General features: G+C 44.8%; 1 protein-coding gene across 3 annotated transcripts in view; it reads right to left on the bottom strand.

Moving 5' to 3' along the window:
* Positions 1-1,736: 1,736 nt before the first annotated feature.
* Positions 1,737-23,258, bottom strand: part of slc8a4a (solute carrier family 8 member 4a) — a 48,122-nt gene continuing 26,600 nt past the window's right edge. For all 3 annotated transcript variants that reach the window (XM_020465073.2, XM_020465074.2, XM_020465075.2), the window contains 6 exons: positions 22,569-23,086; positions 5,502-5,608; positions 4,815-4,936; positions 4,020-4,119; positions 3,502-3,774; positions 1,737-3,354 (listed from right to left, as the gene is read on the bottom strand). In XM_020465073.2, coding sequence (XP_020320662.1) covers positions 2,975-3,354; positions 3,502-3,774; positions 4,020-4,119; positions 4,815-4,936; positions 5,502-5,608; positions 22,569-23,086 — 1,500 coding nt within the window. In that variant the 3' untranslated portion in view covers positions 1,737-2,974. The remainder of the gene's footprint in view (positions 3,355-3,501; positions 3,775-4,019; positions 4,120-4,814; positions 4,937-5,501; positions 5,609-22,568; positions 23,087-23,258) is intronic.

The following is a 23,258-nucleotide window of genomic DNA, read 5'->3' as shown; positions in this document are numbered from 1 at the left end:
TAGATTTTTTCCTGCAGGATTCCTGTAAGATTTCTGTAGGATTCCTGTAGAATGCTCACTCTACTTGAAGCAGATGTCGCAGCACAAGGATCTACATCAAAGAAAAGTGGTTAACGTCAAAGACATCCCTCCTTGTTACAGACCTGGAAAACGTCTTGTCTGTGGGGAAACGGGGACTCCACTGAGATGGTTAGAGTACAAGGATAATTCCCTGCTTGTGGTGTGTAATCCAATGGGATGCCTAACCACAACATGAGCCATGAAAACTTCCTGAAGCATATGTTCCAGGTTGATCAGAGCAGATGGAGGAGGGTGAGGAAATGAGGGCGCAGAGACTACGCTTAATGATTATGTCGTGTAAGAAAAGTTATTTATGGACTCTCTTATGGTGAATAAAAAGTGAACAGTGGAAGATTTCAGAGCTGATTCATGTGCAGGGATGGATCAGGTGTGGCACACTCTTAGAAAAAAAGGTGCTATCTAGAACCCAAAAGGGTTCTTGGGCTGTCCCCATAGGAGAACCCTTTGAAGAACCCTGTTTGGTTGCAGGTAGAACCCGTTTGGGTTCCATGTGTAATCTTTTTCCAGAGGGTTCGACATACAACCCAAAGGGTTTTTTACCTGGAACTGAAAAGGGTTCCACCTGGAACCAAAAAGGGTTCTCCTATGGGGACAGCCAAAGAACCCTTTTGGAATCTTTTTTTCTAAGACTGTACAGTAACTGGGTTGTTGAACCTACTCAATCAGTCATACAGTGGTACCCAGTCAAGCACATTTTTTTACACTGCCAAATGCAGTTCAAATTTAACAAAATGAGTATCACTGTTTAACTTACTGATTCAAACACGCGTTTCTCTCTGCAGGGGACTGCATTTTTGACGTGTCCTGTAAGCTCAGCCAACAGTTATGATTGAAAAGGGATCCGAGTCCCGATTAAGAAATAAACCAAACTCAATTTTGAGAAATGATAAATAAACAACTTTTATTTCCATTGATCATACATTTAGCGTGCATATTGATCCAAATAAAAGCAGCAATGATCATGTAACTAGGAATACATCTAGAAATGATAAGAATGGATCGGAGGATCCTAGATTTCAAACATGAGGTCTACACACGGTCCTTATGTAAATTATAGGAAGGTTTGGAAATCATTTGTTTGTGGTCTTTTTGTCATAACAGTACAGTATTGTCATAGTTCTTTTGTCACCATTTTCAAACCTGTATATTGGAATGTGTGTGCTATGTTCAGGAAATAAACAAACGCTTTAGGCTTTAGAAACGTTGTTTCTACTCCTATGCAGGGCTTTGACATGTAGCAGAAATATGTTCAAAGCCTGAACGGGACGGAGACTAAGAAAACATTTTGGGGAGAGGATTCCTGGGAACATAACTCAGAAGTGTAGACATTTCATCATTGAAATCCATACCCCCTTGAGTAAACATTTTTTTGACGGTAATAAAGGCATGCCTTCCATCAAACTCTGAAGACAAGATGTACAAATACCTTGAATTATCCACATCAACACGCTCGCACACTCATACAAAACCTTAGGAAAAAAATGAGCTTCAACATGGTCCCAAATGTATATTTCAAAGCACACTTTTCAAGAAGCAGGACAACTCTTGTCTCACATTGATTAGTGTCCTGTAAAAAAAAGGCTATTGGAAGAAGTCCTCACAAGACTAAGAGGTTGTCCCCAGACAGAGTCTGGGTCAGGGAATCAGGCAGTGATATTCATATTTTACTGTGCTTAGCTTGGAATCACATCTAGACTTTCACTCATGATGATAGCCATATGATGATAGCCATATGATGATAGCCATATGATGATAGCCATATGATGATAGCCATATTAAAATGTTACATACAATACTTCCAAATGTTTCTATCATTCAATTCTTCACTCAATACATGCAAAAAAAACACACTCACGATCTCACTCTCCCACATTTACACAACTAGCAGGAGTATTATCTTTTACATGATATACAATAAATAGTTTGAGATAATAAATATGAACATTAATCTTATTAACAAACACCAACAGCTTTGTTCAACTGATCTCCATTTCCTGAATAGCATCTGACATTATTTTTTGCTCTCAGTGGCTACTAATTCTAATGCAGTACCATGCAAACTGTAGTTCTTCCACTTCACAACCCCCACTACAAGTTCGCTTTTCAGACCGTGTTCCAAGATAATATATGGCAATGTTTTATCTACAAACACTTTGAATTTTTCAAACATCTTTACTATCTTGGCATCATTTCCCCCCCCCAAAAAAATCCACAAGACAACCACATGACGTTGTTGAGAAATAAGAGAGAGGGTTAGGATGGGGGTGGGGGAAGTAGTCAATGTTCAGGGCAGAGGTTGAGAATCTTCATGGGAATGATTGTGCTTGGTGGGCATCAGGGGTTCGAGAGTTGGTCAACCAGGAACCAACGTTAAGACACGGGGAGAGGGAAGATCTGATCCGGCTCTGATCTCTGAGTCAGTGTGCGTCATCTCCAAGACATTCAGACTGATTTACTAGGGCCGTACTCTATCTGAATGCAGAGATGCAGGAGAGAGGCAGTGGGGCTGAAATAGCTAAGGGTTCAGGATAGGCTATAAACAAAACGGGAGCATACTCAGAAGAGTCAAGGGTCATTTTTTCCCCCCTTCGTTTGTGCAGACAGCCTGGTTAGACAAAGCTACGCCTCAAGGCATGATGAGTCCTCCCAAGATATACATCAAGTCATTAGCTGGTCCCAGTATGCTTCCAACAGAATGACTAAGGCTGCCATCCACGTCATTCTAAATGGGATAGAAGTCTTCAGAGTCAAGTAACCACTGTAGCAATAATAATAACAATAGAAATACTTAATAACACTCAGAAAAGTACACATAAATCAGTGGGATAGACATGTAAACAATAGGAGACAAGCTTTCTCCTTCAATCTCTCTCTGTCTCTCTCTCTCTGTCTCTCAGAAGCCTGGCACATGGCAGTAGGCCTCCAGGGAGGCCAGCATGATGTAGAGGAGCCAGAGGGAGAAGAAGAAGAGGGAGGTGAGAAGTTTTGCAGTCCGCGGGCCCCCCAGTTCGCCCCCTGCCACCCCGGCCCGGCGGCGGTACATCAGCACCAGGACGCATACGAACGCCATGATTGTGAACAGGGTGACGGAGAAGGCCAGCGAGCCTGGCTGCACAAGGAACTTCTTGCCCTTGGTCTTCCAGTAGACGGCCGCGATGGTCCACGCCACACCGATGCCCAGGAACACATTCACTGCATTGCTGCCTGTCACATTGCCGATGGAGGCGTCAGCGTACTGGTCTTGGATGGCCGCCACTTTACTGGCAAAGGTGTCTGAGAGAACATGCAGGAAGCAGAAATAGCTGGTTAGAAAACAGTTAGTGATTCTGGCACGGTTTAAAATTGGGACAACGGAGACAGATACAGCCCAGAGAAAGACTGACAGAGAGAGAGACTACACAGAGATAGACAGGCGCCCACCTGGAACGGAAGTACCCAGGGCCACAAATACTACGGCAGTGACAGAGTCCTTGAGCCCCACTGTGCAGCCAAAATGAGAGGCCAGGTCCCCAGTCACAGCCGTCAGAACACCAATCAGGGAGATGGACACAAAGAAGCAGGCCCAGCCGTTCCAGTACTCTGTGGGCGGGACAAAGGCGAACAGAACCTTCCAGAACACTGTGAGGAAGTGCATGATGTAGTCGAAACAGGACGGCAGGCGCTCCTCCCCACTCTCCTCCTCATCATCATCACCTGGGAGAGAGAAAGAGCGAGGTGTTTACACCGTTTCAAAATCCATGATCCTTTTGTTGCTTCAACTTGTATCTATAAATTCTCAAACAGCAACTTGCATGTCTGTGACTTCATTACTGCTCCTAAAGTAGAGTGTGACTTCTCTGCCCTGAACAACACACCTCTGACTCTCCGTTAATGCAAGAGCATTCAGCTATAATGAGTCAGCCCCAGAGATGGTAGGAGTGAAGGAGAGAGGCACTCACCTGCACTGACAGTGACAGCATTGACAAACTGCTCTCTCCAGCTACTGCTGCCCACCACCAGAGCAAGGTTAGTCTTCTTGATCAGCTTATCCACTGTGTTCTACACACACACACAAACAGACACACACACACACAAACAGACACACACACACACAAACAAACACACACACACACATGAACAAACACACAAACACACACACACACACCAACAAACACACACACACACGAACAAACACACACACGAACAAACACACACACACATGAACAAACACACAAACACACACACACACACACACCAACAAACACACAAGAACACACGCACAAACACACAAAAAAGCAAGAAAATAACAACAATCAGATTTCAGCTATCGTAAAATAGAGTTATCAATTCATAGAATGGCTAGAGAAGTGTTGTATGGGGTGGATGAGGTCAGGGTTGGTCTAATGTTAATGCTGTGTGCAATGTCATCTTGCCCTGTTTGTTTACTACATTTGTTTGTTTAGTAATCTTTAACAGAGGGCAAGGAGATATCTGTTGGTTTCGGTGCTTTCTGACTGGCCTTTCTGACTGGCCTTTCTGACTGGCCTTTCTGTCCACACTGTCTCCCCTTGGGAGGTGGGAGGGGGGGCTCGACGGGAAGTAATGAGACAGTGATCTCTAACTGGCAGAAGACATGCTTTTAATAAATAGTATGCTGCTGAGATGGGATGGGACGGGGACGGGGCAGATGAGGACAGAGGGGGACAGAGTAGAAAGGACGCATACGTATGTGGGGGTTTGTTTTTGTGGGTTACCTTGAACTCGTAGGACTCCTCGATCACCACCTCCAGCTTGGTGTGTTCTCCTAGGCTGGGACAGCCCATCTTGGACACCTCCTCCTCATCAGTTCCTGCTGGCTTGTTGTCATTGGAGTCACCTGTGAAAGCAAAGGAACAATTCAATATCAACCTATCCTTACCTACTACTATATAACATGTACCGGTATACAAAAATGCTATGTAATTGACTTATCAAATGAATGCTCTGAGAATAAATAGTATAACGATGCATCGATACACAGAGTTCTGTGAGGGGGGGGGGGGGGGGGGGGGGGGGGGTAAAAATGTTTTTCTCGTGGGTATCACGTTGCAGGACAAAGGCACTGAGAACATTAAATGAGTGTGTGTGTATATATATCTTTTTGTGTGTTACTGAGGCTTTCATCTGTATAGAAAACGTTAAAAATATTATGTTTGAAAGTAAGAAAGCAACATAACTATATTTGGAATAAAAACATGGTTAAGGATGTCATGTGTTGTGATTCTATGTGCCACAACCTTATCACTTACAACACGGAACTGCCACAGCACTTCCACAACTACCATTCTATCCTTTATATATACAGCCGTTGTGTTTTTCCAATGACTGATCGTGTGAAACAAACCATTTGCGACGACTGACAGAGATAACACGGGGCTGCTCCTTTATTGCTCTGCACTGACCGTGTTTCCGTCCAATCTCCAGCAGCACAGGCTCCCCCAGCTGGATGATGAAGGTCTTGTTCTTCTCATACTCCTCATCATCAATGACCTTCACTTCCAACAGCTTCCTGTAGACGGGGACAGACAGAGAAAAGCATGTTGGGTAAGAACCAGATAGCTCTTTTCGAAGGAGAAAAAGATGGGAACAGAGAAGGGGGAAGGGACAGAGGTGAGGAAGGGACAGAGGCGAGGAAGGGACAGAGGTGAGGAAGGGACAGAGGCGAGGAAGGGACAGAGGTGAGGAAGAGACAGAGGTGAGGAAGGGACAGAGGTGAGGAAGGGACAGAGGCAAGGAAGGGACAGAGGTGAGGAAGAGACAGAGGTGAGGAAGGGACAGAGGTGAGGAAGGGACAGAGGTGAGGAAGGGACAGAGGCGAGGAAGAGACAGAGGTGAGGAAGGGACAGAGGTGAGGAAGGGCAGAGAAACAGATAAGGGGAGACGAATAGCAGCGTGGAGCGATGGAGAGAAAACAGCTTGCCATCCTGTTTTTCTCCTTCCTTTGACTGGAGGAGAAAGTGAGAGTGATAGAAAGAGGAGAGCAGGGTGGGCTGCACAGATGTCCAGGATGCTGGTAATTAGGGTTCATTAATAATGAAGAAAGCCACTAAGGCAGACAGGGACAGACACACTGCTGGGAACAAACAATTAAGCAGTTAAGCCATTCACATTATGGCCAAGATGCACAAACACACACACACACCACCCCTAATTTTCCTCCAACCTTTACCACTAGCTACCGTTTAAACTCACGTGTTCTCAGCCTTATCACGTAAATGTAATTCACTATCGTCCTTTCTATCTCGCCCTCCAACCCAGACCCGTTGCTTAAGCCCTCACAAGAGTTCACCTTAATAAGAAATATTCTGTATTGATTGGCACAGTATTTATCACATGATTCCCCCCCCCCACCCCTCACTGCTCTCTCTCTCCCTATCTCTCTGTTTTCTTGATTAGATTCCAGTGACCCAAAAAGCCTGTCGGTGTGGTGACTCATATCAGTGTAAATGTGTCTAATGCAGCCTTGTCGCTCACTGGACTATTCCCATGGGTGGCTGAGCTCTGAGCTCCACTCCCTCTGCATGCCAGCCAAACACTTCAGAGCCAAGCTGATAGTGGTGGACAGCTATCAGAGAGGCCTATCAGCCCATGTTAAGACTGCAGGGCTGGCTCCAGCAGATGGGCCAAGCCACACAGCGTAGAGATAAGAATAGACCTGGATCCATTGTGATCCTAGGCCTAGCAGAACTCTGGTACACACAAAGGAGAGCAGAGGTCCCGGGTGACAACTCCTCCTGTCGACACAGTCCACACACAGACTGACGGGCCATCCCAGAAGACCGGCAGAGGTGCAGGACAGCCTGATGGAGACGGATGAGCGAGCAGGAAAACTGCATCTGTGCAGTATTAAGCATATTAAGTGTATTAAGCACGAGGCCCTGGTCCCACACTACGGCCTTCAGGTATTGAATGGCGCTGTTATTCACTGGAGCAAAAACTCTTAACAAGCACGTGCGCAAAGACACACACGCACTGTAAATAGGTAAATAAACAGGTAAATATAAATATATATAGGTAATGAACCACTCCACACACATGCAACTTGACTTACTCCCCTGAGTACACTGCAACAGCACGCTCGCAATGAGCCAATAATAAACGTTGAGGTGAATTCGCAGATAGTAGATAGTAGCCTAGGCTAGACTGTGTGAAAAAGTACAGCTACAGATTGAATTTAAAAAAAAAAATCTTTCATTTTTTTCTTCATCACTGTTCGTTTTTATAAAAACTTAAATTACATTTGTGGTGATTTAGAGTTTGCCCTCTTTCCGGGTACGCCTGCGATAAATCAACCAATTAGAGAACAAACTCTTCCGTTGCATTTGATTGCAGCCATCACGACTGAATTAGTTACAAGATCCTGTTCTGAATAAATAGAATTGCACCACTCAGAATATTAAATGGCAATTCCACGGAAACAGAATTACGCTTTGACTTCGTGTTAAAATGTATGCCAAACAAAAACCAACTTAAAAGTTTAACAAAACATACAAATCAAGGCATACTTTTAACAATTTCCACTGAAAAAATGGACAAAAAACGCATTTAACTGTGCAGATGCAAACTTTGGTAACGTAATAGCGGTAAAATCTCCCTCAGGTTTTTATGCAATAACGTAAAAACTGGGGTGTCAGCTATGACATGGCACCTTGAGTTTGAGTTACATCATGGGTCCCAGATCTGTACTACACAAAAAAATGCATAACTATGGATATGAATGTCATTCTCTTCATGTTTCACAAGTTTGGACAACACAGTACAGCACATCAGAGCACAGTAGAGAAGAGTAAAGTAGAGTATACTCTACTCTATTGTACTAACCTCTACCTTTCTGTACTGCACTCTATGGTACAGTATTGTATTGTACTGTGCTATCCAAATGTGAATCAGATGTCTATGACAGGTGCCGATTTGGTCCAGTCCGGCCCTTCAGTGGGCCTTAACAACAAGGCCAGGGTGGACTGAGAACATTTCAACTACTTCTCAACGTCCATGGACGTCCCGTGTTGGTCGGTGCTCAGTGGGTGAGGATGCTGGTTACAGTAAATGGAAAGAGAGGGGGATCATGGGTAGGTGTCAGAAAGAGCTGGGAGAGATAATACTGGAGGGAGAGAGTAGAGAGAGGGGGGATGGGTTTTCCAGACTCAGACTATTATAACACTTGGTTTGACCTTCAGACAACAGAAAGAGAGAAAAAAACAGCTATGAGCTGAACATAACAGTATGTCAGTGGAAGAGAGGACAGTAGCAGGAGACACTATGAGCTGAACATAACAGTATGTCAGTGGAAGAGAGGACAGTAGCAGGAGACACTATGAGCTGAACATAACAGTATGTCAGTGGAAGAGAGGACAGTAGCAGGAGACACTATGAGCTGAACATAACAGTCAGTGGAAGGGCAGACAGTAGCAGGAGACACTATGAGCTGAACATAACAGTATGTCAGTGGAAGGGCAGACAGTAGCAGGAGACACTATGAGCTGAACATAACAGTATGTCAGTGGAAGAGAGGACAGTAGCAGGAGACACTATGAGCTGAACATAACAGTGTGTCAGTGGAAGAGAGGACAGTAACAGGAGACACTATGAGCTGAACATAACAGTATGTCAGTGGAAGAGAGGACAGTAGCAGGAGACACTATGAGCTGAACATAACAGTATGTCAGTGGAAGGGCAGACAGTAGCAGGAGACACTATGAGCTGAACATAACAGTATGTCAGTGGAAGAGAGGACAGTAGCAGGAGACACTATGAGCTGAACATAACAGTGTGTCAGTGGAAGAGAGGACAGTAACAGGAGACACTATGAGCTGAACATAACAGTATGTCAGTGGAAGAGAGGACAGTAGCAGGAGACACTATGAGCTGAACATAACAGTATGTCAGTGGAAGAGAGGACAGTAACAGGAGACACGATGAGCTGAACATAACAGTCAGTGGAAGAGAGGACAGTAGCAGGAGACACGATGAGCTGAACATAACAGTCAGTGGAAGAGAGGACAGTAACAGGAGACACGATGAGCTGAACATAACAGTCAGTGGAAGGGAGGACAGTAGCAGGAGACACGATGAGCTGAACATAACAGTCAGTGGAAGGGAGGACAGTAGCAGGAGACACTATGAGCTGAACATAACAGTCAGTAGAAGAGAGGACAGTAACAGGAGACACTATGAGCTGAACATAACAGTATGTCAGTGGAAGAGAGGACAGTAACAGGAGACACTATGAGCTGAACATAACAGTATGTCAGTGGAAGAGAGGACAGTAACAGGAGACACTATGAGCTGAACATAACAGTATGTCAGTGGAAGAGAGGACAGTAAACAGGAGACACTATGAGCTGAACATAACAGTCAGTGGAAGAGAGGACAGTAGCAGGAGACACTATGAGCTGAACATAACAGTGTGTCAGTGGAAGAGAGGACAGTAACAGGAGACACTATGAGCTGAACATAACAGTATGTCAGTGGAAGAGAGGACAGTAGCAGGAGACACTATGAGCTGAACATAACAGTATGTCAGTGGAAGAGAGGACAGTAACAGGAGACACGATGAGCTGAACATAACAGTCAGTGGAAGAGAGGACAGTAGCAGGAGACACGATGAGCTGAACATAACAGTCAGTGGAAGAGAGGACAGTAACAGGAGACACGATGAGCTGAACATAACAGTCAGTGGAAGGGAGGACAGTAGCAGGAGACACGATGAGCTGAACATAACAGTCAGTGGAAGGGAGGACAGTAGCAGGAGACACTATGAGCTGAACATAACAGTCAGTAGAAGAGAGGACAGTAACAGGAGACACTATGAGCTGAACATAACAGTATGTCAGTGGAAGAGAGGACAGTAAACAGGAGACACTATGAGCTGAACATAACAGTATGTCAGTGGAAGAGAGGACAGTAACAGGAGACACTATGAGCTGAACATAACAGTATGTCAGTGGAAGAGAGGACAGTAAACAGGAGACACTATGAGCTGAACATAACAGTCAGTGGAAGAGAGGACAGTAACAGGAGACACTATGAGCTGAACATAACAGTATGTCAGTGGAAGAGAGGACAGTAACAGGAGACACTATGAGCTGAACATAACAGTATGTCAGTGAAAGGGCAGACAGTAGCAGGAGACACTATGAGCTGAACATAACAGTATGTCAGTGAAAGGGCAGACAGTAGCAGACCCAACTGTGGTTTGTGACTATCATGATTTCCCATTGTAGCCAAGTCAGTTGCAGTAATTCCGTTACAGATTTTTGGGATAATTACCAAATAGTTAGAATTAATAGAATTATGAGTTTTAATCACGTATTAATTCATAAACAAAATTGATATCAGTAAAATCACTATAACGAATTGGTAAGTCTACCATTACCTCTTACTTCTGTGAACAGTCATTATCCTCCTCCTCATGAGCGAAAGAAATTTGAAAATATTTTTTAATTTTTTATAATTTTGTGGGTTTTTGGTAACGGAATTACAAGGCACACGGTATTTCTTAAAGTTACAGAAGGTAAACAATTTCTCCAAAACGAAATATAAAAGTGTTGATATTAGTTGTCAGGGGACTTTACTTCAACATGATTGTGTTTGATATATTTTTGATCCCTTCTAAGACTTTTTCTGCTAGATGTTTTCTAAGACCCCTTTTCAATCTGTTTATCCAGAAATCAAAGCCTTTAATTATTCCTCATTTTTAAGATGGAAAATATAGACCCTTAGCTTTTATCTGACACCCAATTTGATATGCTCCTACGAACTTCACGTTTTCTATAGAAATGCCCTAAAACACCAGAGCAAGGATTGGGTGGGATCACAACATTTGTTGAATAGACATTTCCACATTTTCAATACATTATAGTTGAGTGTGTGAGTGGGAGGCTTAAATTACTTGGGGACCTCTAGCTTTGCGGGAGTTGCAGATGGCCTCCAGTACGCCAGTCAATAGGAGGGGAATTCACCGAAAATGATTTATAGACCGACCAGTGTGCCTTTCTCTCTGTTGGGAGAACATGGAGAGATAAAATATCAGGCAAACATAAATGTGTTAAGTAAAACCTCCTGCTGTGCCAAAGGTGAGCCTGTACAAGCACCGTCTTATGACGGTGTTTCATGCGCAACTGTGAGTGAAGTGTACGAAACACACATTCAGGGGGTTGGCATGGCAACAGGTAGCAATAATGTATGTTCTGTTAAAAAGTCACGGCCTTCGGTAAGATAGCTCTAGTCTGAGCGTGGAAGAGGTAGAGGCTCTTAGTGTTTCTGTTGTAAACCATCTAGTAGTGGTATTGTAATTATATGAGTGCTTTGAAAGACACCATGCCAAAGACTGATGACAAACAACAAGCATTTTGGGGTGAGACCGATCAAAACTGACCTTGTTTTTTCACCTTCACATTTATGCTGAAGGAATCCTTGTCTCATTGTGTCTGTGGATTTGTGTCCCCGAGGGGTTGCTAGTGATGAGCTGCAGTACAGGTTCACCTGCAGCTCTGGGTCATCGTTCTACCACGGCATCTATGTTCCTGACTCAATGTGCTTCTGGGTGGCTGATGAAAAGGAGCTGGCGAGTCCCTGAGGACTGGCGATTAGAGAGAATGAAAGAAACGCTGGCCCTCTTTATGTCTACTGTCTTGTTCCCCCTCTTCTTCTTCACCTCGTTCTTCTGCAATACCCTGCATGTCTATTAACAATTGTTCTTTGTTCACCACTAATCAACTATTGATTCCAGCTGCCTCCTTCTTCCCAGATTAGAGCCTTTTCTCTGGCTCAAACTGCTTCCTTCTTCCCAGATTAGAGCCTTTTCTCTGGCTCAAGCTGCTTCCTTCTTCCCAGATTAGAGCCTTTTCTCTGGCTCAAGCTGCTTCCCTCTTCCCAGATTAGAGCCTTTTCTCTGGCTCAAGCTGCTTCCCTCTTCCCAGATTAGAGCCTTTTCTCTGGCTCAAGCTGCTTCCCTCTTCCCAGATTAGAGCCTTTTCTCTGGCTCAAGCTGCTTCCCTCTTCCCAGATTAGAGCCTTTTCTCTGGCTCAAGCTGCTTCCCTCTTCCCAGATTAGCCTTTTCTCTGGCTCAAACTGCTTCCCTCTTCCCAGATTAGAGCCTTCTCTCTGGCTCAAGCTGCTTCCTTCTTCCCAGATTAGAGCCTTTTCTCTGGCTCAAGCTGCTTCCCTCTTCCCAGATTAGAGCCTTCTCTCTGGCTCAAGCTGCTTCCTTCTTCCCAGATTAGAGCCTTTTCTCTGGCTCAAGCTGCTTCCCTCTTCCCAGATTAGAGCCTTTTCTCTGGCTCAAGCTGCTTCCCTCTTCCCAGATTAGAGCCTTTTCTCTGGCTCAAGCTGCTTCCCTCTTCCCAGATTAGAGCCTTTTCTCTGGCTCAAGCTGCTTCCCTCTTCCCAGATTAGAGCCTTTTCTCTGGCTCAAACTGCTTCCCTCTTCCCAGATTAGAGCCTTTTCTCAGGCTCAAGCTGCTTCCTTCTTCCCAGATTAGAGCCTTTTCTCTGGCTCAAGCTGCTTCCCTCTTCCCAGATTAGAGCCTTTTCTCTGGCTCAAGCTGCTTCCTTCCTCCCAGATTAGAGCCTTTTCTCTGGGTCAAGCTGCTTCCTTCTTCCCAGATTAGAGCCTTTTCTCTGGCTCAAACTGCTTCCTTCTTCACAGATTAGAGCCTTTTCTCTGGCTCAAGCTGCTTCCCTCTTCCCAGATTAGAGCCTTTTCTCTGGCTCAAGCTGCTTCCTTCTTCCCAGATTAGAGCCTTTTCTCTGGCTCAAACTGCGTGAACTTGTTGTTGTCGCACAACTACTGGATGACTTCTCTAAAGAAGCCCAACTGACTTGTGATGTGCCTCCGTGTCTCGGTGAAATATTCTTCTTGGTTATTTTGCTTCTATTGCATTAACGTAGAGTTAGTGACGCCTCACATCTGGGTTTATAAAGGTAGTAATGCGGCTTGAGACAGCGGTGAGGTCATTCTACTGCTTTGTGGGCCTGAGGCTAATGCATTGTAGGTGCAGGGCTGAAAAAACATACCTCTCCCAGGAGGAGGCTGCTCTGGCACTGGGAGAGAGACTCTGGAGAAAGTGTATATTTGGCAATACATTACTTTTTATTTTTTATCTCTATACTTCTCCATTACTAAAATTAATTTAGTATTCTTGCATAGCCCAGTATGAACGGCGCTTGTTCCCAATAGGCCGGGCAATTTTGTCTGTGTCAGCCATTCTCAATGGCCAATGTAACGTGTGTGCTGGGAGTCGGGAAGCAAGTTCAGGGAGTGCATATTTTAATAAACAAATGAACAAAACAATAAAAAACAATGCACAGACAGGAAACTGAAACAGAAACAATGACCCCTGGGGAAGGAACCAAAGGGAGTGAGATACAGTTGAAGTCAGAAGTTTACATACACCTTAAGAAGTCAGAAGTTTACATACACCTTAACCAAATAGATTTAAACTGAGTTTTTCACAATTCCTGACATTTAATCCTAGTAAAAATTCCCAGTCTTAGGTCAGTTAGGATCACCACTTTATTTTAAGAATGTGAAATGTTAGAATAATAGTAGAGAGAATGATTTATTTCAGCTTTTATTTCTTTCATCACATTCCCACTGGGTCAGAAGATTACATACACTCAATTAGTATTTAGTAGCATTGCCTTTAAATTGTTTACCTTGGGTCAAACGTTTCGGGTAGCCTTCCACAAGCTTCCCACAATAAGTTGGGTGAATTTTGGTCCATTCCTCCTGACAGAGCTGGTGTAACTGAGACAGGTTTGTAGGCCCCCTCGCTCACACACGCTGTTTCAGTTCTGACCACAAACTGTCTATAGGATTGAGGTCAGGGCTTTGTGATGGCCACTACAATACCTTGACGTTGTTGTCCTTAAGCCATTGCGCCACAACTTTGGAAGTATGCTTGGGGTCATTGTCCATTTGGAAGACCCATTTGCGACCAAGCTTTAACTTCCTGACTGATGTCTTGAGATGTTGCTTCAATATATCCACATAATTGTCCTCCCTCATGTTGCCATCTATTTTGTGAAGTGCACCAGTCCCTCCTGCAGCAAAGCACCCCCACAACATGATGCTGTCACCCCCGTGCTTCAAGGCTTGCAAGCCTCCCCCTTTTTCCTCCAAACATAACGATGGTCATTACGGCCAAACAGTTTCATTTTTGTTTGATCAGACCAGTGGACATTTCTCCAAAAAGTACGATCTTTGTCCCCATGTGCAGTTGCAAACCGTAGTCTGGCTTTTTTATGGCGGTTTTGGAGCAGTGGCTTCTTCCTTGCTGAGCGGCCTTTCAGGTTATGTCGATATAGGACTCGTTTTACTGTGGATATAGATACTTATGTACCTGTTTCCTCCAGCATCTTCACAAGGTCCTTTGCTGTTGTTCTGGGATTGATTTGCACTTTTCGCACCAAAGTACGTTAATCTCTAGGAGACAGAATGCGTCTCCGTCCTGAGTGGTATGACGGCTGCATGGTCTCATGGTGTTTATACTTGCGCACTATTGTTTGTACAGATGAACGCGGTACCTTCAGGCATTTGGAAATTGAACCCAAGGATGAACCCGACTTGTGGAGGTCTACAATATTTTTTCTGTTGTCTTGGCTGATTTCTTTTGATTTTCCCATGATGTCAAGCAAAGACGCACTGAGTTTGAAGGTAGGCCTTGAAATACATCCACAGGTACAACTCCAATTGACTCAAATTATGTCAATTAGCCTATCAGAAGTTTCTAAAGCCATGACATCATTTTCTGGAATTTTCCAAGCTGTTTAAAGGCACAGTCAACTTAGTGTATGTAAACTTCTGACCCACTGGAATTGTGATACAGTGAATTATAAGTGAAATAATCTGTCTGTAAACAATTGTTGGAAAAATTACTTGTGTCATGCACAAAGTAGATGTCTTAACCGACTTGCCAAAACGATAGTTTGTTAACAAGACATTTGTGGAGTGGTTGAAAAACAAGTTTTAATGACTCCAACCTAAGTGTATGTAAACTTCCGACTTCAACCGTATATAGGGCAGGTAATCAAGGAGGTGATGGAGTCCAGGAGAATCTGATGACGCAAAAGGTGAGCGTAATGATGGTGATAGGTGTGCGCCATAACGAGCAGTCTGGTGACCTAGAGGCCGGAGAGGTAGCACATGTGACAGTACACCCTCGCCAACCAAAATGACGATTCCGGGGATCAGGAGCAGACCGGTCACCTCTGCTGAGGTGCGGGAAACCTGTCAGTCTGGCTGAGACGCGGGAACATGGCGACCTAGAGCGCCGGAGAGAGAGCATTCGTGACGGTACTCCCTCCCCGGCGCGTTCGGCTCCAGCTGCCGGACGCCAACCAAAGGGATGATCCCGGGGATCCGGGATCTGTTTCGTTAGAGTAAGCTCAGTGAAAGTGATGTTGAGTTAGAGTAAGCTCAGTGAAAGTGATGTTTAGTTAGAGTAAGCTCAGTGAAAGTGATGTTGAGTTAGAGTAGGCTCAGTGAAAGTGATGTTGAGTTAAAGTAAGCTCAGTGAAAGTGATGTTGAGTTTGAGTAACCTCAGTGAAAGTGATGTTGAGTTAAAGTAAGCTCAGTGAAAGTGATGTTGAGTTAGAGTAAGCTCAGTGAAAGTGATGTTGAGTTAGAGTAAGCTCAGTGAAAGTGATGTTGAGTTAAAGTAAGCTCAGTGAAAGTGATGTTGAGTTAGAGTAAGCTCAGTGAAAGTGATGTTGAGTTAGAGTAAGCTCAGTGAAAGTGATGTTGAGTTAGAGTAAGCTCAGTGAAAGTGATGTTGAGTTAGAGTAAGCTCAGTGAAAGTGATGTTGAGATAGAGTAAGCTCAGTGAAAGTGATGTTGAGTTAGAGTAAGCTCAGTGAAAGTGATGTTGAGTTAGAGTAAGCTCAGTGAAAGTGATGTTGAGTTAGAGTAAGCTCAGTGAAAGTGATGTTGAGTTAAAGTAAGCTCAGTGAAAGTGATGTTGAGTTAAAGTAAGCTCAGTGAAAGTGATGTTGAGTTAGAGTAAGCTCAGTGAAAGTGATGTTGAGTTAGAGTAAGCTCAGTGAAAGTGATGTTGAGTTAGAGTAAGCTCAGTGAAAGTGATGTTGAGTTAGAGTAAGCTCAGTGAAAGTGATGTTGAGTTAGAGTAAGCTCAGTGAAAGTGATGTTGAGTTAGAGTAAGCTCAGTGAAAGTGATGTTGAGTTAGAGTAAGCTCAGTGAAAGTGATGTTGAGTTAGTGTAAGCTCAGCAAGAGGCCTCCCAAGTAGCTCCGGTTTGGACACCTGGACCCGACATCACCTCCAACACAAAAAATACAAATAAAAAACACTCCCTGGTGAGGCGTCGTTCTGTAACGTGGGCGCTGAAAGTCAGGAAGGATGTTCAGGTAGTGAAACATTTAATAAACAAATGAACAAAACAATAAAAACGCACAGACAGGAAACTAAAACAGATACAATGACGCCTGGGGAAGAAACCAAAGGGAGTGACATACATAGGACAGGTAATCAAGGAGGTGATGGAGCCCAGGTGAGTCTGATGACGAGCAGGTGCACGTAACGATGGTGGTAGGCGTGCGCCATAACGAGCAGCCTGGTGACCTAGAGGCCGGAGAGGGCGCACATGTGACAGCCAAGATGAATGACATCTCTCTACGGTCTCTTCTTTCTCTGGAAACCTCTTTCCTCTATATTCTCTCCCACATTGTCTGTCTGGTTTGTCTGATACGAATGGAGTAAATACAATTGCTTTTCTTCCAATAAATTACTATTTATATACACCTAAACCACTCTAAAATGTTAAAGCCATACATCATAAGCCCTGTTTTATCGATACTTCTTTATTTTTCATAGAGTAAGCCAGAAGGATAAAGCAAGCAAGAAGGAGCTGCTGAGGCGGAGAGAATGCATCTCACGAAAGAGATGAGAAGAGGGCTTTGGGGAACAACTCTGAAGCAGAGCCTCCTCATAATTACTGAGAGAGAGAGAGAGACAGAGAGAGAGAGAGAGAGAGAGAGAGAGAGAGAGAGAGAGAGAGAGAGAGAGAGAGAGAGAGAGAGAGAGAGAGAGAGAGAGAGAGAGAGAGAGAGAGAGAGAGAGAGAGAGAGAGAGAGAGAGAGAGAGAGACAGAGAGAGAGAGAGAGAGAGAGAGAGAGAGAGAGAGAGACAGAGAGACAGAGAGAGAGAGAGAGAGAGAGAGAGAGAGAGAGAGAGAGAGAGAGAGAGAGACAGAGAGAGAGAGAGAGAGAGAGACAGAGAGACAGAGAGAGAGAGAGAGAGAGACAAAGAGAGAGAGAAGAAAGAGAGATCTGAGGTATGATATAATTTTTCCAAATATTCACAGTTCTCTTCCCTGGCATAGGAATCATACACCTCTGTAGTCCCTAATTGTTTAACTTATACTGTGGGGGTGAGTGGCTGGGGGAGACTGAGCGAGAGACGAGTAGCGAGCGAGGGAGAGAAAGATATAGAAAGGCTAAACAAAAGGTGATAGTGTTAATGGCTAATCCAGCACGCAGGGCGCTATCTCTCCATATATCATCAGCCTGTCTTCTCTCTTCCCACAGTGAAATACTTCTCTAATCATATACATCTGATGCTAAACTATAAATGCTCTACTCAGTGAATCTGAGGGGGAGATAAAGACAGAAGTATACAGTATATAGAGAGAGAGACAGGTAGAAAGATATGTAATCTGTTGAGTTAAAGTAAGCTCAGTGAAAGTGATGTTGAGTTAAAGTAAGCTCAGTGAAAGTGATTTTGAGATAGAGTAAGCTCAGTGAAAGTGATGTTGAGATAGAGTAAGCTCAGTGAAAGTGATGTTGAGATAGAGTAAGCTCAGTGAAAGTGATGTTGAGTTAGAGTAAGCTCAGGGAAAGTGATGTTGAGATAGAGTAAGCTCAGTGAAGATTATCTGTGTGATTTCCCCTGTAACATTGCAGCTCAATGCCAAACTGATTTAGTGGCAACAACACACAGACCTCTCTTTGATCACAGTTGAAAGACCTACAGTACATAGTTCTGTAAATGCAGTTGTGTTCATGAGTCCTAACAGCAGACAGCAGATACTGCTGATAGTATTGTGGTAGCAGCATAGCCATGGTACATTAGCAGCAATCACCATGGCACAGTAGCATGGTAACGGTAGCTTTGGCAGCACGAATCTGTGACGGAGATGAAGTCCCTAGTCCCTATTTACAAGCTCCCATGAACTGCGACAGAGCATCCAACGTTGTGCTTGATTTCCACGCCACATGTTTGTGTACGTAGTTTTAATGGCCACAGGGGGGAACGTAAATAAACCAGAAAGAAATAACTGCAGTGGGGTTTGAAATGTGGCTGTAGACAGGGGAAGTTCCGTTTTATGCAGCAAAACATAGTCGCAGTGTGGAACACTGCCACCACCTTACTGCTGCACTGGCAATATTTGCACTGGTGTGTGTGGTAACAGGGTTTTTGTGTGTAAATGTGTGTTGTTTAAGTGATACCTGGCTGTGTTGTTTCACATTACGTTCACTGGCGTACAAAAGGCATGGAAGCACCCAGTCAGAGCCAGACACACAGTAAATGGGTCTGAATATGTAAATGTGTGTCTGCTGTGCTGTACTCTATTGTAGGTCTCAGTGGGAGCCCATGTGTTTGCATCAGCTGTCCACACTCCCCTGTACTCTCACATTAAGTCTGTTTCTCTCTCTTCCTCCATCTCCCTAACGATATGTGGGCGGCTGTCTATTTGTGTCCACACACAAAGAACACAAGCTTGGCCACACACAGGCAGTGGTTTGGCGAGAGGGGGGGGGGGGGGGGGCTTTTACCGAAAAGTCCGTGAGACGTCACACACACCCTCTGTGTAATGACTGAGCAGAGCATGCCAACATTTTCTCCTCAAATAAATGCGCGAGAGAAAAAAAGGGAGCAGGACAAAGACAGGCAGAGATACAGTCTACAGACCCACATCAGATTTCTCCACACGGCGCTGAAGGCTGAAGTGATTGAGTGAGGCATGGAGCAGCTGCTACGGTGTGTCATAGAGGACCCTGGAGGGCTGGGGGGGTAGTGGGTGAAGAAGTGTGGGGCGCGGGTCACCCAACACTGCCTGCTAAGTCTAGCCAGGTCCAGTCCTCATTAACCACAGAGACACAGGGGTGCAGGGAGACGGAGACTTGTGAACATGACCAAGTTTTTTGACAGATAATCCATGGTAACTCAGATACTGTATATTTATTGTTATGCATTTGCTTCCTGCTCCACTTACACAGGAGGCTGTGAAATTGGACACACCCTTTAACATCTCACCATAAGCCCAAAACATTCACAATGTAAATACAATGAAAATAAAACAGATGAATCAATCAAAATGGTCTGACACCTCTCCTGATTTGTGACATCCGATACATCGCCAATGTAATGACACGTTTGGTTTTGGCAGAGGTATCGAGTTGCTCATCACTGCAGCTGCACCTGATGGCGTAGGGATTAGAGGCGATTAGGTTTCAGTGCTTTGGCAAAAGACAGCGTGTGATCTGAGCCGCCGTTTGATCTAGGCTGTGAGAGTGAGCAAACGGATGAAAACAAAATCAAACAGACTGCAAATACTAATCAAAGCTGTCACTATCATGGGGTGGGGGGGTGGGGGGGTGGGGGGGATTCCCCAGTCAATCTGTAATTCCCTTCATTAAGAAAAGTAATACAAGTGTCGTTATTGGAGGTGGCAGAATATTACCTGTTTCTTTTCAGATATCCCCTCCCTCTGGTGAGATAATATCATCCGTCCAATTAACACAATGCGGTATGTACGAACGAGTGTGTGTACTTGCGGTACTGAATATGTATATTCATGTGTGAGAGTGTATACAGTATCAGTCTTTTGGCTGAATCCAGGGTAGAGGATTTGGTTAACACATCAAAAAGACCAGCTATAATGAGGGAATATGATTATGCGGATTAGGATTTGGATGTATTAAACACTATAGCTGCAGTATCTGTGGTTTTTCCCCATACTGTGAGTGTCCTAACTCATTTATGTAGCTAGGTAACAGAGTGTAATTGCTATTCCAAATTACTGCCAGACAAGAGGCATGGGGAGATATGAGGCAGTACAGAATAAGAAATAAGGACAGGGAACAGAGGAACAGAGAGAGAGAGATGAGAAGAGAGAAACCTTTGACATCTACTGTGACATCTACTGTGAAAACTCTATGCTTTTCACCTCTCCTAAAGATCTGTATTACTTAAATAGAACAAAACCGGTGTCTTCTTTCAATATCTTCAAAGTGTGCCCATAAGTTCAGAGCTTCTGGTTCACTCTGGTGAATTTCAAACAGACTCATTTGCATTCAAAGCACTACTAACCCCTGACCCTGCCACTGTGGAGTGTGTGTGTGTGTGTGTGTGTGTGTGTGTGTGTGTGTGTGTGTGTGTGTGTGTGTGTGTGTGTGTGTGTGTGTGTGTGTGTGTGTGTGTGTGTGTGTGTGTGTGTGTGTGTGCGTGCGTGCGTGCGTGCGTGCGTGCGTGCGTGCGTGCGTGCGTGCGTGCGTGCGTGTGTGTGTGTGTGTGTGTGTGCGTGCGTCCGTGCGTGTGTGTGTGTGTGTATCAGAATGCTCAGGTGGTTATCGATCCCGTAGTTAGTGTAGCCGTAGAGCAGAGTAGTGAGGAATATGGCTGTATTGATCCCCCATGTAGAATCTGTCTCTCTCTCCCAGCCGTTAGATCTCTGCTTATATAACTGTCCCCTTTCCCCGTTTCCTTTCCTTTTTCATGGGATTGTTTTATGCTTGTTTTCCCTCTCCAACCTCCAATAGGAGAAGAGCAGACACACTAATCCACAAAACTAGGGAATGTGACATCTCTCTGTATTTGTTTTTTAGGATCGGAGGTTTGTCTGTATAAATCCCGGTGCATCGATTGGAGCTCAGAACTGCAGGGCGAACACAAATTATACTTCATGCTTCAATTTTAAACTCATCCATCCTGGCTCCTCTTAGTTTGTCTGTTAAAGTTGGGGTCCTCTCACACACACACACACACACACACACACACACACACACACACACACACACACACACACACACACACACACACACACACACACACACACACACACACACACACACACACACACACACACACACACACAAAGCCCCCTGGACTCGTGCTGGCTGGTGCCAGGCCACTTGAGTTGTGACTGTCCAGGGAGAGACAGTTAGAGTCTGTTATGCTGTTTAGAAGAGAGGGTTCATCTGTCTGGTCAGCAGAAAACACTGACAGATAGCTGCGCTAGCACACACAAACACATACACACAATAATGTCAATTCTCACTTACTGTACTACACAAAATCTGCATTCGAATGCAGAAACGTATACTCCTGCCCACTCAGCTACTCGACCAACCAACCAACCAACCCACACGCACGCACGCACACGCACACACACACACACACACACACACACACACACACACACACACACACACACACACACACACACACACACACACACACACACACCAGAAGAATAGACAACACATGCACCTGTCCTTCCACCCACCCATCTAACACACGTATACGCACTCCACTTTTTTCCAGCCATGATTACCATCGCTTTTCTCGTCACACATCACATTCCATGAAGCACCCGCCCACACACCACTCTCTGAGCTCTCTTCCTCATCAGTCAGCCAACCCTGCCTACAGTGAGAGATGAATGCTAAAACACACTGCTTTGCACTCTCATCCTCTCTCTAACTCTCCTTCCGCCCTCTTACCTGCCTCTCTACCTCGAAATCTATCTAATTTTTCTCTAGTCTAAATTATCACTCAAATCATCACCATCACACAAACCCTTTTCATTTTCTAAAGCCACTGCCCTTCCTTCAATCAGTCCACTATTCTTTATTTTACATCATTTACATATTTGACGACACCTTTTTCAGCAATATTCATTTAGTTTATTTTTATGGCCTCTCATTCATTTCACTATATTGCCTTCTCTATGAAAATGGCGAAATCCCAAATGCCACACATTGCCATTACAATGAATGAACTCCCATAGAAATGACGGTGTTCTAATATAGCTACATGTTTTCTTCCCTTTCATCACTACCCATTCCTCTCTCTCTCTGTCCCCCACAGCCCCACTGTCAGATCTCCTGCTGTTTATCCCCTCTCTACGGCTCTCTCCTCTTCCTCTCCAATTCTGATAAAAATGCTATACCCCTCAAAACTCAACTCTGGACCTAGAAGCCAGTTTCACTCATTTTTTCATTGTTCCCCTCCAATCAGGGACTGATTTAGACCTGGGACACCAGGTGGGTGTAATTAATGATCAGGTAGAACAGAAAACCAGCAGGCTCTGGTCCTCGTAGGGTAAGAGTGGAATACCCCATGTTCTATACCATACAAATGGGCCATCTAATATCATACTGTAACGCAACACACAAGCCATCAGCAGCAGAGCAGCGTACACGACAGGAAGTGGTGTTACTCACATGGTCTCGTCGTTCTGGAACTCCAGTTTCCCAGCCACATCCTCGTAGTCCTCCCCAGCCTTGGCGGTGCCCTCCAGAGTGTGGTAGGGGATGGCCACTTTACCCCTGGCCCCGGACATCCGGTGCACCTTTACCTGCATGGTGCCCACGCTCTCGCTCACCCTCATAGACTCTACTTCAAACGTGAAGATGCCTGCGTGGTCGTCGTCATAGATGGTTACCGTGGCAGTGTGGGCGTTGCCCAGGGCGGCCTTGGGGGATACGTGGGGGGAGAGGTTCCTCATACTGCTGGTGGTGGTGATGGTGCTGGGCTCCAGGATGGCCACCTCGGCACGGTGGACAATGCGAGGGTTGCTGAGGTGCACGTAGAAGTGCTCGTCCTCTTCAAAGATGTCGTCATCAATAACCCCCACGGTCAGCTCCTTCAGTGTCTCACCAGGTTTGAAGACCAGCGTGCCCTCCGCAAATTCATAGTCTGAGCCGGCGTTGGCCGTTCCGTCCTCTGTCCGGTAGTCCACCTGAGGTGACCCAGGAACAAGACTAACTCAATGACGATTAAATTAATTCACTAGACAGGAGTAATTACTGGAGAAAATGGCCCCCTGGCTCGACCCTTATCTCATCTAAAAACCTTTCCCATTATTACATTTAGCTTGAGTGATTTTCAACATAATAATCTTTCCATTATAC

Source organism: Oncorhynchus kisutch, linkage group LG28, assembly GCF_002021735.2.
Source record: "Oncorhynchus kisutch isolate 150728-3 linkage group LG28, Okis_V2, whole genome shotgun sequence".
Classification (NCBI taxonomy): Eukaryota; Metazoa; Chordata; class Actinopteri; order Salmoniformes; family Salmonidae; genus Oncorhynchus; species Oncorhynchus kisutch.
Note: the sequence above shows the minus strand (reverse complement) of the source record. Positions and strands in the feature narration are given on the sequence as shown.